Below are 13,639 nucleotides of genomic sequence, written 5' to 3'. Positions count from 1 at the left end.
TTATATAATTGCAACTTTAAAATACAGTTTATTCAATCAAATTTTATATAATAATATAGGCCCTAACACTAAAAAGTTTTTTTTTTTTCAGTATTATGTCTATTTTCCTTATACTTTTCCCTGAGCAAAATTAATACTGCAGGACCCATATATCCAATTTTTTGTAATAGGATAATTTAAGATTGAGGTATTTCAACTTAAACAAATTAACTTAAATAAAGGATAATAAAGTTTTCCTCCACCCCCTGGTTGAGACGTCTTAAATTAAACTTGAAGATGCCGGTGCATATTCTCATTTGCCCAGGTCATAGTATTTCAAATACTCCTTTAAAATAAACTTGAAGATGAATAATGAGGCTTTGCTGCCACAAGATGGGGCTGTTTTTTTTGTTGTTGTTTTTTTTTCCAGATTAATTGACTTGTGCTGTGCTGCGACTTTCTATTACAGTACAGCACCTTTGAGACTGTGAAGGAGTCCAAGCATTGAAAAGAGGAGTCTGTGCTCTTGAATCCTGGATATTGAAGAGACAGATGTTTGCATTGTTGAGCACAAACATCAGGGCATCAAATATTATATCCAATCTCACTGGTCCCTGTTAACCTTTAATACATCCACTGTTATTTTAACATGGATAATCAAACATGAACAGTAGAGGTCATATCATTATTATATCAAAAGGTGAAACAATATAGAGTGAGTGTGACCATGAGATCCTCATTAATCTGGTCATGTGAACAGATGTTGAAGGGTGAAGCCATAGCTATAGATTTATTAATTTATATGTTTAGATTTCCCTGTGTTGTTCAAGAATAGGTGTGTAGATGACGTCTTATCAGATCGAGTGGTGGTTAAGGAGAGAGTATAAATATTGGACAGACGGTGAAGGTCAGCACAAAGCAACAAACACAACGACCCAGGTGAGATCAGCAGGTCTCAGGTGTGGTCTGGTAGATGGACCAAACAGATTTAAATGACTCTAAATAACAAAAATTATTATTTATCATTATTATTTCTTATATTGTTGATGTGGAGTTAATTGTTGAACTCTCTCTGCAGCTATAGTCACTTAAAGCTCTGGAGCCATGGCGATGTTTGGGAAGGTTTTGGAGCCGGTGGGATATATGCAAACTGTGAGGTGAGTTTTCTCTTTGAATATAACATAAAAGCTGAGGAGTGATGCATTTTAATCAAACGCTATGTGAACAGTAAATAAACAGCAGCTGGAAGAGCTCATTAAAATGTTTTCATTTCCTGTTCAAAAAAGAAAACAATATATATTCTCCAGATGCGTTTCCTCCCCTATACGACGACCTGTCACTGCTCAAAGTGAATCAGGACTGAGTGTGTGTTCATTAGGGCTGGGACGATACGCTTTTCTCCCGTTTCGATTCTTCTACGATTTTTTGGATGGCGATTCGATTTAAATTGCGATTCTACGATATTGCAGATTCTCTCGATTTTTAGTCTTTAGCATTTTTAACATTTATCTGCACACAAATACTGTATAAGCCTATAAATGAACATACTCCATTATAAAGTGAACTTAAACCCTTTTCAAAACCTGGACTCTCTGTATGTAAAAAAGGCTAACAAATGCACATTGCACAATATTTTTAAAAATTTCAAAAAAAAAATCGTCAAAAAAGATATTGCGATATTTATGTGAATCGATTTTTTTCTCCCACCCCTACTGTTTGTGTGTGTGTGTGTGTGTTTTGTTCAGGGTCCTGGTTCAGGGGATCTGCTCCTACCTGGGGGGAAGCGCCTCAGCGGAGGAGACCGACTTGGCCAAGAAGAACCTGGACCACATCGACCAGGAGCTGGGGGCGTCGGGACGCGGCCTGCTGGAGGACGGGGAGGTCCACGGGCTGGAGGACGACCTGGCGGTGGTCTACTACCAGCTGGGCGCCGCGGTGAGGAAACTGATCTGATATCAGCTCATATTCACAGTGTAAATGAAACCATACATGAGCCCAGTGTGTATTAAACTGAACTACAAACCAGTGACTTTATGTCCCAGCTGCTCATTTCCAGTTTGAAGCTGCAGCTGTCTGAGGTGAAACTGGCCTTGACGTCCAGACTGAGCTGACCGGACTGAACTGGGTTAAAAATGTTTATAATTAATATCTAAAAAAGAAAAGTACATTGATCAGACAGAAAATAAGAACATTAATAATAATATTTACAGACAATAAAAAAGAAATCGTCAAACACTTGATAACTTTTTTCACATATTCAAAAAGCAGTAGAGGCAAAATAAGCTAAAGCTTCAGCCGACACCTTTTCGGTCAAGGTATTTGTTTTATTTTGTATTTACATTTTAAGGGAAAAAAATAAATGAAATATTGTTTGCTGTTTATTTACGTTTAAAACATATTTATAATGTTCACTGATGTGTGTACTTGATTTTACAAGATCGAAATAAACTTACTAAACTAAACTAAAAACTTAATCTCATCCAAAAGTCATGGGTTATTAGTAATAATTGAATTGTGTGTTAACCTCCTAAGACATGAAGTCAAATATACACAACTTTACATCAATTATTTACAGAGAAGAGGAGGATAAACTAAAAAATAATTAATATTAAATAGCCAAATAAATAAGTCAACAGTAAATAAATAGCTGGTGATGATCACCCCCCACTGAAAAAGGGCAAAGGATTCGATGTCAGACATAAACTTAAAGCTGAACAGTGTGTTGCAGAAGAAATGTGCAGAATGTGTTTTATATATTTTAACAGTGTGTTAGACAGTGTGTGAGGTGGAGTCGACCTTGAGGAGCCACCGAACTCATCACGCTGAGTGTGTTATGTAATTGTAGATATGTGGCCAGATGTTTAGTTGTGTCAATAGGTTGGTGCCTAAAAATATTTGGTATTTAATTATTTTAAAATGTTTAAAAGGAACAGTTTTTACTGGAGTGAGACTTCATCAGCCGGGAGCAGCAGCTAGACGTGAACGTAAACAACATCTGGTTGGTGACTCCGCCCCGTCCGCTCGCTCTCATTGGCTGTTTTTCTGTCAGAGGCAAGCGGATCTGGCTCGATCGGGAATAGTTAAAGGGATAGTTCAACATTTTGGCAAATTGGCCCATTGCCATAATCCCTATAGTTTTAGGAGTAGGTTTGTTACCTTTAATTGTCGGTGCAAGCTATTTTTAGAATGGTGGAGCAGAGCCGTGAGCTGCTCGGCTTGAAAAAAAGATGAAAACATGAGATTTCTCCTCCCTTTCTGCTTTTTTACTCCTTTGAGAGGTGGGCAACTTTTCACATGCCTGTCTCGTGACCTGTCCATCACTTAAGGGATTTAGAGTCACAAATAGCAGCTATTTACTCCAGTTACAATACTTTTACAATAATAATACATTTTTATTTATATTTAACTTTTCTTGACAGCATTACAAAGTTCTTTACAAGTAAAATGACACTTGCTAAACATAGAATCATCTAGAAACTGCATTAAATAAAATGTTCTAACAATAATAATGGAGATAAAACAGTCAAATAAGATATTATTGAAGGCTAAAAACAAAGAAATGTGTTTTTAAGAGGAGATTTGAAAGAGGTTCAAGAAGTTAAAGTGTCTAATTTGGGATGGGAGGGAGTTTCCATGGTACTGGTGCTCCGACAGGAAACACCCGCTCACTTTTGGTCATATAAGCCTTGTGACCTAATGGGGAGATGAGCAGGCCTCCGTCCACAGAGGGGTCAAAGGTCAGAAATTTAATTTAAGGTTGTTTAAGGCCTTGAAAGTCACTAATATAGTTTACAAAATCAATGTGAAATCTGACAGGAAGTCAATGAAGCGAGGGTTAGGGTTAGCACTGTTCCTTCGATCAGACAGGAAGCTGCATTTTGCTCAAGTTACACATACAGGGGGGTCTCTAGATATTTAACCGTTAATTAATCTGAAAATCCCAAACCACTGAAGATTCAATTTTGCATTCTGTACACAATGTTTTGTGTACACACACAGCCACTGGCAACATCATTGTCATTGGTATGGACCAATATCAGTCGTCTTGGGGCCATATGCAATTGCCTGCCTTGTTGCAACGCCTCTGTATATATGATGTAACTTTTTTTTTTTTCAATAAGTGTGTCTTTTAATTTTCAGAGAAAATAATCACACTACAACAAATAATCCAGGTGCAAAACAGAACTATTACAGTAGGGCTCATCTTCAATAAAGTAAACATGACAGGGCAGTACAGTGCGATATTTTATTTGGCACAATCCAAAACATAAGTCATCCTTAAACATACATTATTATGGAAATGTCACTTTTTGAAGGCTCTTTAACATAATTTGGGTGTTTGTTTTGGCTTCCTGCCCTGGAAATTGTGAGAATTGACAAAAAAAAAATCTGTAATTTTCATGCTCCAGGTTGAAATCCATGTGGTTTTACAAGCTGTTCCCTCCCTCTGTTGTCTGATAATGATGTCACTAGTTTTTGAATTTGCATAATACCGCCCCTACCTAAGGGGGCGGGGCAAGCAGTGGCTCATTTGCATTTAAAGGGACAGGCACTGAAACCAGCTGTTCTGAACAGGGCTGTTTTGAGAGGATGAAAAGAGCTGTGATGTTTGATCCTTGGGGGATTTTGACCAAAGCATGTCACAGACATGTCTTTAAGACACCTGGGAACTATTTTAATTTGTGGAAAAGGGGCAGAATATGTCTCCTTTAAGTGTCACCAGTGGTCCAAAAGTTATCCCTAAGAATGAATACTCAATTATTGATGGTTGACATACAAGGGGAACAATGCTTTCTTCTCTTATTAGAACAACATAAAAGATCTAACGTAAAAGTGAGTTTTTCTTTATAATGTCATTTATTTTCTAATCGACCCTTCATCTGCCCTGTTTGCTCCAGGTGAGGGCCCAGTCCGACTTCACCAAGAAGGAGACGGAGGTGTTCCTGCAGTACGTGCAGGACTACCGGCTGGAGCGGCAGCTGACGGCGCTCTACAACCGCCTGATGGGGGTGTCGGCGCTGACGGAGCAGCCCACCCTGCTGGAGGAGCTCATCCTGACCCGCAAACCCAAACGCTGGGAGCTGAGGGAGTTCTGCGTCAAGGTTGGTGAGAGTGCAGCAGGGGGAGTAATGCTGGGCTCGTCTCCCTGCGGGGCTCATTAATGTTTAATTTTGTCTTATCTTACAAAGTCTTTATACAGAGTCACGCACGGCGGCTTAAGTACAGCAGGAGGAGGGGGAGGAGGGGGCCTGAGGTGACACAGCAATCCAACATCCTCATGTAGACAGAGACAGAGAGACACGTTTTTAAACTGCTGTCTGTTTATATTCTTACAGCCAAGAGTTTAGACTTTAGACTTCATGAAAAACAATGCAAATATACTCAAAAATACCTCCTTCAGGGCAGGTTTATAATTAAAACAACGGAGGAGCACAGCTGTACTGGATTAAATATGCAGCTTCCAGACTGAAAGAGATAAATGTGACAGAAAAACATGGGGGTCCTGTGAGGAATGAAGCGTACTGCATCTATCTTCTTGGTATGAAAATAAACTGAATATTTAATGGGGCAGAGCTGTAACCTTCTGTTGTCTTTCTTATGAGCTGAGTCGGCAAATTCCTTTCGCCTGCACTGTTATTAAAAAAAAAAAAAAGTTTTTTGTCAGGCACTAAAAAGGAGCAGGCGTCAGAGTTAAAATACTCTGTGAAACATTATGTAACTGTGGTGTCACTAGTTTGAGCTGCATCTAAACTCATTTCCTCTCTGTTTTTGTTTTTTGGCTCCTGATCAAAGGTCTTTGTCCTATTTCTTATATAAAAACTACAAATGACTGGATGGTCCGCTCCCTTTTTTTTTTTTAATTTTTTTTTTTGTCCATTAGTCCATCTGTCGCTCTGTAGTGCCCTTGAGCAAGACACAGACACAGAACCAGCCTGCTCCGTAATGAGGGTCCACTCTGACAGGAAGTGGACCAGCTCAGACGCTGCAGCAGTTATGCAACAATAACTCATTATGCAATTATCTTATACAGTTGCGTTCGGAAAGTTTTCAGACCCCTTTCAGTTTTGCAATTTGCAAAAAAAATGTCTATAGTTCTGGGGTCATGCTGTCATTATGGGAAGCTGAGTGAGTGTAGATTGATGAGGAAAAGAAAGAATTTTATTGATTTTAACTTAAAGGGATAGTTCAACATTTTGGCAAATTGGTCCATTGCCATAATCCCTATAGTCATAGCAGTAGGTTCGTTACCTTTAATTGTCGGTGCGAGCTGCTCAGAGCTACACTATGGAGGCTAATGGGATTTCTTGGTTTCCCTCATCAAACTCATCAAATACACAATCCAACAACTCCACAACGCTCTGGTGGACAAGTTGTGAGCTGCACATTCACCACGCTATGAGATAATAACACAACGTTACCACACAGAGTTGTTTTAGAGGGAAATTTATGCAAAACCGCTGATGCGCGTTCCTGTCAAGGGCAGTTTTTCATCAAGCAGTCTCTGTATTTACCTCTAAAACAACTCTGTCTCATAACGTTGCGTTATTATCTCATAGCGTGGTGAATGTGCAGGTCACAACTTGTCCACCAGAGCGTTGTGGAGTTGTTGGATTGTGTATTTGATGAGTTTGATGAGGGAAACCAAGAAATCCCATTAGCATCCGTAGCGTAGCTCTGAGCAGCTCGCGGCTCTGCTCTGCCGTTCTAAAAACAGCTTGCACCGACAATTAAAGGTAACGAACCTACTGCTATGACTATAGGGATTATGGCGATGGGCCAATTTGCAAAAATGTTGAACTATCCCTTTAAAGCTGCAACATAACAAATGGTGAAACAAAATTGAAGGGGGTCTGAATACTTTCTGTATGCACTGTAGATGTATAATTGCACCGTGTTCACATGACAATGTGGTTTCAGGAGCAGTGTGGGGACAGTCCATCCAAAACAGCTGTTTTGTTTGTGTTTTCTCTTTAATCCCAGAAACTGTAATTAACCCACAGTCGACTAATCAAATGGCCTCAGGCTGTCAGACGGAGCTCAGACTCGGTGGACGAGTCTTAATGCTGAAGTAATTTTCAGCTTGAAATGGGAGCTGAAGCAGCGGTCTGTGTGCGCTGTGCTCTTTTCAAGGACTTGTTTTGCACTGTGACCTGATTTGCATAAATGCACCATGTGAGATAAAAGCCCCGGTGCTTTCACTGAGGCGCACACGATTGTTAAAACTTTCCCTCACGCAGGGGTCTGAGTGGATCTCAGAGAAATTAACAAAGAAACAGATTGAAAACAATGAAGCAAACTACATCCTGTTATGATGAACTGAACACAAACAGACGAATATCTACGACCGTGATCAAAACTGACCTTGGTGAGTGAAGGAGCTGCAGCCACGTTTCTTTAACCTTGTAGAAACTTATCATATACAAACAGCTGCGGGTGATAAAGTGTCAAGAGCACAGACCTGCACCGACAGACTCTGTGCTACGACTTTTTAATGACGTCATGTCTTGTTAAAACTGAATTTGTGACATCTGTGACGTCTATTTTGAGTTATTTTGATCCAACACAACGCAGGCATCAGCACTTCTGCTGTTAACGACACAAACGAGGTCTGGGCTCGTTTCTCAGGTCGGCGTCGCTCGCTGCCAAAAATCCCAGATGGGTCGTTGTACTGAAGACGAGACAGAGTCATTAGAGCTGAGCTGGGCTTGATTTTAATACAACCTATACAAAAAAACAAACAAACGAACAATACATGTACATGAACTGAATATATTAACTAAATATTTATAATGTATAAAATACAAACATATGTATGAAACCATATAAAACCCACTAGAAATCGGAACTTTTGTATGTCTTATCCATACAAACATTAATATTTATGTGTATGCATATGTAATGTGTGCTTGTACATATGACACATAAACATATTTCCACCTGTCAGCCTGTCAGTGAATGATTATATATTATTATATGATTAACAGTTAATGTCCTAAAGTCCCAGAATATGAAGACAGACATGTTTAAAGGAAAAAATAAATGAATAAAAATGTAAATAATTGATGTACAGTATCTATGTTGTTAGTAACCACAATTGCAAAAATATATGGCTGCAACACATTCAAATCATCAAATATATACTTAAAGATCTATTTATGTACAAATTTTACTTATATTATTAGCTTATACGTATCTTCATATATGTGTATATGTGGTGATAAATAAAATATATATCCTGTTATAGGTGACATGTATACATCACTCTGGATATAGAGATATACTGTTTTATGTCATATACATATATGGGAAATATGGAAGTTTTGTTGAAATTATAATTTGGAAGCTGTTTTCTTCTCGATGTGTTTTAAACAAACAAACAAACAAACAACATATGATCTGATGGTCCAGGAACGACCCAGTTGTTCAAAAGGTAATCTGATGTTCTAATGTCCATGTTGAGGCTACAGTCCTCACTGCAGGCGGCTCGAATCCCGCATCGGGTTGCCCTTTCCTGCATGTCATTCCCCCTCTCTGCTTCCCCATTTCCTGTCTCTCTCTCCACTGTAACTATCGATTAAAGGCAATAAAACAACAAAACAAGATTGGATTACTTGATCTAATCCGATCTCAGAATCCGTTTCTAGTTTTGAAATAACCCACTTTCCAATCCATTATCCAAAATCCGATTAGATTACTTTTTGAACAACTGGGCCCAACTGGGAAGATCAAACATCTGTACAGCGTCAATCAATTCCATCCTTGGTGAATAGTTTCCGTGCATGAATGTTAAAGGAGCATTATTGCAAATACAGCAGTAATAGCATAAAATAAGCTGAAATATGCAAAAGATAGGTCAGGGGGAGCCATAACTAAATTTACAAAGAAAATACAGTGTAGTGTCCGTGGGACAAATGCAGAATTTGTCTTTGTTATGACACAAGCCGGCCCGGCGCTTAGCCCCGCCTCCTTAACACCACCCTATATAAAGAGGTGCGACGTCACCCTGACTGGCTGTTGAGAGGTCGGTGGCATTGCGAGTACCGGTAGCCTACTTGAGAATGGCTGAGCGCTCAGGAGCTTGTTTATATCTGATATGCTCCGCCACTGGCTCCATCTAGTGGCCGAATTAAGAATTTGGATTTGCGTTAATGCTCCTTTAAAAAAAAACAAAAAAACAAAAAATCAAGATTGGATCACGTGATCTAATCCGATCTCAGAATCCGTTTCTAGTTTTGAAGTAACCCACTTTCCAATCCATTATCCAAAATCTGATCAGATTTTACCTTTTGAACAACTGGGCCCAGAGGTGAAGATCAAACATCTGTGCAGCGTCCAATCAATTCCTTCCTCGGTGAATAGTTTCCGTGCATGAATGTTAAAGAGCTTCATGTTTGCTCCTTCATCATCACTTCTTCTCTCCTCCTCCTCCCTGCTGAAGCTCCACCAGTCGAATAAAGGAACTGTTCCCTTGACAACAGCAGTGGAAACATCTGTCTGACCTCTGACCTCTGACCCCAGGTGAACTTCGTGCTGGGCACCGGCCTCCTGTGTCTCTTCACTCAGGCGTCTCTGTCGGGCCGCGACCAGGCGCTGCTGATGAAGACCTGGTCCGAGCGGATGGGCGCCCTCTACAGGAAGATGAAGAACACGGGCGGCCGCTGCCTGGGCTACTTCCTGGAGCAGGCCGAGGGCGACATCCGGCAGCAGCTGGACGAGGCCGTGCAGAACCGCGCGCCGCCAGAGGAGGCGGCGTCGAGCATCCTGAAGACGCTGGAGAAGAACTACGACTGGCTGCGCTGGGCGGTGATGCTCCACCCGGCTGTGCGCGCCATGTTTATTTGTTCATTATTAAAGGATAATTTCAGTTTTTTTACAACCTGGACCTTATTTCTAGCATAAAATAAGATCATTTTACTCACCCAGACAACTTTGGTGTCATTTGGAGTCGTTTTGACGAAATTAGCCCCAGTGGAGCGGCGCGTATATCCGTATAATGCGAGAACATGGGGCAGCGCAATGCAGCCTCTAAATAACACATTATCCGCCGCAAAACTCGTTCATTTCGCCAATATTTTGTTATGATACACTAGTGCTATTCCCCTCCGAGCCCGTGGGGGCATGTTATCAACATCCAGCGCCTGTACGGATATACGCGCCGCTCCACTGGGGCTAATTTCGTCAAAACAACTCCAAATGACACCAAAGTTGTCTGGGGGAGTAAAATGATCGTATTTTATGCTAGAAATAAGGTCCAGGTTGTAAAAAAACGGAAATTATCCTTTAAGATCCCCATTAGCTGCAGCAAAACTACAGCTATTCTTCTTGGGGTTCGACAGATTACATATATTCAGAATACAATAAAAGCAAAAACCAAAAAATAAAAACAAAAACAAAACAACACAGCAAAAAACAAACCAATTACCATGGTGAGGTTTTTTTGCTTCCTCACTCCTCGATTACATATCAGCACCTTTACTACAGCCATATATACTCTTCATATTATATTATAGATACATATTTTCATATCCTATACTATCTTATCATTCCTATCCACAATATTTATATATATACTTAAATATATATATAATATACAGTACAGGCCAAAAGTTTGGACACACCTTCTCATTCAATGTGGTTCCTTTATTCTCACTGAAGGCACCAAAACTGTGAATGAACACATGTGGAATTAACAAAAAAGTGTGAAATAACTGAAAACATGTCTTTTCTTCTTTGTCTTCTCTTTCTTCTTTTCTTCTTCCTCTCCTTCTTCTTCCTCCTCCTCCTCTATCTCTGCCCCCACCAGTTCTAGTTTCTTCAGAGTAGCCCCCCTTTGCTCTCATTACTGCTTTACACACTCTTGGCTTCTCTTGATGAGCTTCAAGAGGTGAACCTGACCTGAAATGGTTTTCACTTCACAGGTGGTGTTGCCTTGTCAGGTTCATTAGTGGAATTTCAGTGAGAATCTACAATGTAAATAGTCATGAAAATAAAGGAAATGCATTGAGTGTGTCCAGACTTTTGGCCTGTACTGTATATACACACACCCATACATACAGTATACATTTATATGTACATACCTTCATACCCATTTATACTCGCAACATATTGCTACACGCACATACTACAACCATCCATTCTATTTATATCTCATATACTCATAAATATACCATATACATAATTATCCAATATTCAATATCATAATTATCCAATATTCATACACTTATCCATAATTATACAACATACATACACTTCTCCATACAACCATACGATAGTTCTTACTTTGACAGGTACTGTTTTAGTAATATTTTGAATTTATTTACAGCAGAAGTAAGGTGAATGTTTGTGTTAATCTAAGTCTTAAATAGTTGTATCTTCCGACAGCAATCACTTCTATAGAGTGTTTGGTCTGAAACACGGGTCTGTCAGTCACTCTGCTCTGCTCTGAGCCCAGGAGAAAACTTTCCTCGTATCCTACAACCTTTATCCAATGAGGAGAGAGAACGGCATAAAGGGGCAGTCCTCTCTGTGTGTGCAGCCAAGGGATGCACCTGAATGTGGTGACGTAGGGACGAGGGCGGGGACTGCTAACTCCATCTGCTGACAAGAAGTTAGCCAAAACCACCGGATCGCTTACTTCTGATTTAAGTTACTGGTGAGTTTAATATGTGTCGGCAATTCATTCCACTCTCTCATGCCTCTGTATAGGCCTTGAAGGAGGAAGAGGAGGAGGAGGAGGAGAAGGATGGAGAGAAGGAGGCCAACAACTTCCTGTCCGTGTTGTCTGAAGCTCCGATCCCCCATGTGATGGCGTGCTACCGGGACACGCCCACCTCGCTGGACAAGAGCCGCATCCACCAGCTCATCGTGGACCTGGAGTGGAAGATCCCCAACCCGCCGCCCGAGGTGTACGCCGCCATCGAGGAGGACCCGGGCCGGGCGCGGCGCTACCTGGCCTCGCGCATGCTGCAGAAGCTGCAGGAGGGGCTGGGCGCCGGCGTGGCCGTGCACGTGGTGCCGGGCCGGATGGAGATGAAGTGCAACTTCCCCCCGGCCTCCTACTTCCTGTACGAGTACAAACACCGCCTGGCCTCGGGCACCGTGTGCGTGTTCGGATGAAACAAGATGATGATGATGATGATGATGATGATGATGATGATTCATGGTCATGTTCCAGTATCTGCAGCTTTATTGTTGTTGTTTCGTGTAATAAGAATACGACTTCAAAATAAATGTCATTTTAGAGAAAAAAAAAAGATGACACACATGAGTTTGTACCTTCCTCTAAAGCAGATCTAAATAATGAACTGGAAAACTAACGGCTAATGTTACAGTATTTAAAGTGATACGCCAACATTTTTTTTTCGTGTCTTGCCTCACTCCCGAGTCCATGACCAGCAGATAGACACCATCCTTTCCACTGTGCGTGCAGTAACAAGGGAGATAGAGCCGTATCGCCCGTAATTAGCTTAGCTCAAACACTGGAAGTGTATGGGTAGTGTTAGCCTGCCTGCTACCCGAGCCAAAATCAGCAGTCAGAAGCTGATTTCATTTTAGCTCTAAACTCTGTAAATATATCACTTTATCCACATTTTTAGGTGAGAAAGTAGCCGTTTAGATCAGCAGTGTGTCGTTAATTTGTCTAAATACCAGCTGTTTACAATTTTGTTGGGACGAATTTGGCGCTACTCAAGCTAGCCGTTGTGACCAACGCACTTCCGGTTACTTTCACAAAATAAAACACCCGTTGCCCTTTACATACAGAAAACCATGACGATAGAATTTGTGCTTTTACTTTGAAACAGGAAGCTAACCTACCCTCGATGTAGCTAGCTTGAACCAAAATAAACCGTCTTTGCTTGAACCCTCCGTTTTGACCGATCTCGTCCCGTTACCGGCATTTGACCGCTCAAGATGCCTTACCGGAGAGTTTTGTCAGCTCTGAGATGAAGATCGGCCCGCCGGTTTCCGTTTAGAGTTGCTGAAGAGTTTCTCTGATGACTTTAGCTGGAGGCAGGCTAACACTACCCATACACTTCCAGTGTTTGAGCTAAGCTAATTACAGGCGATACGGCTCTATCTCCCTTGTTACTGCACGCACAGTTGAAAGGATGGTGTCTATCTGCTGGTCATGGACTCGGGAGTGAGGCAAGACACGGGGAAAAAAATGTTGGCGTATCCCTTTAACAGAAATCAACTCTTCTTCTCTGCTCTAAAACAGTAGATGTATACAGAAGCTACTTCCTGTTTGGCTACTGCTTCAGAGCAACAAGAAGAGGGGAGAAGAAGAAGAAAAAGAATTGATTTCTGGGAAAAACTGGCATTTATTTATTCATGTTTGTTGATAAATTACAGATTATTTCAAACAGTGCATAGACCAGTGTCCTCGCTGAAGCAGAACAAGTCAGTCCAACCATCCTCACATCCAGAGAATTAGAAGAAGAAGAAACAGCAGAAGTCCGACAGACGGTGGTTTAACCTGATTATCTAAATCACTGGTTCCCAACCGTCAGGTCAAACGGGGGCGGACGAATCACACGCAAGACGGTTAAATTATACTGAAAAAAATGTAATTAGAGATAAAATTTACATATATTAATGGTATTTTTGAATGAACGCCCTCTCCTTGTGTTTTTTCTTGCATCAAATCCTACTTTACTTT

The 13,639-nt window shown here is 40.8% G+C and overlaps 1 protein-coding gene across 1 annotated transcript; it reads left to right on the top strand.

Moving 5' to 3' along the window:
• Positions 1 to 1,017: 1,017 nt before the first annotated feature.
• LOC146965390 (uncharacterized) lies at positions 1,018 to 12,132 on the top strand. Its single transcript, XM_085765675.1, has 5 exons — positions 1,018 to 1,136; positions 1,725 to 1,914; positions 4,878 to 5,081; positions 9,499 to 9,807; positions 11,686 to 12,132. The coding sequence occupies exons 1-5, from the start codon at positions 1,084 to 1,086 to the stop codon at positions 12,094 to 12,096; spliced, it is 1,167 nt and encodes a 388-aa protein (XP_085621801.1). The 5' UTR covers positions 1,018 to 1,083; the 3' UTR covers positions 12,097 to 12,132.
• The last annotated feature ends 1,507 nt before the right edge of the window (positions 12,133 to 13,639 follow it).

The sequence above is a fragment of the Trachurus japonicus genome, chromosome 21 (assembly GCF_045865225.1).
Source record: "Trachurus japonicus isolate A0001 chromosome 21, Traja_1.0".
Classification (NCBI taxonomy): domain Eukaryota; kingdom Metazoa; phylum Chordata; class Actinopteri; order Carangiformes; family Carangidae; genus Trachurus; species Trachurus japonicus.
This window is presented reverse-complemented; position numbering and strand designations above follow the sequence as displayed.

Coding starts and splice junctions, on each gene's coding strand:
- LOC146965390 (XM_085765675.1), top strand. CDS start 1,084: ATGGCGATGTTTGGGAAGGTTTTGGAGCCGGTGGGATATATGCAAACT. Junction 1,915..4,877: donor ACTACCAGCTGGGCGCCGCG/GTGAGGAAACTG, acceptor TGTTTGCTCCAG/GTGAGGGCCCAGTCCGACTT. Junction 9,808..11,685: donor TGCTCCACCCGGCTGTGCGC/GCCATGTTTATT, acceptor GCCTCTGTATAG/GCCTTGAAGGAGGAAGAGGA.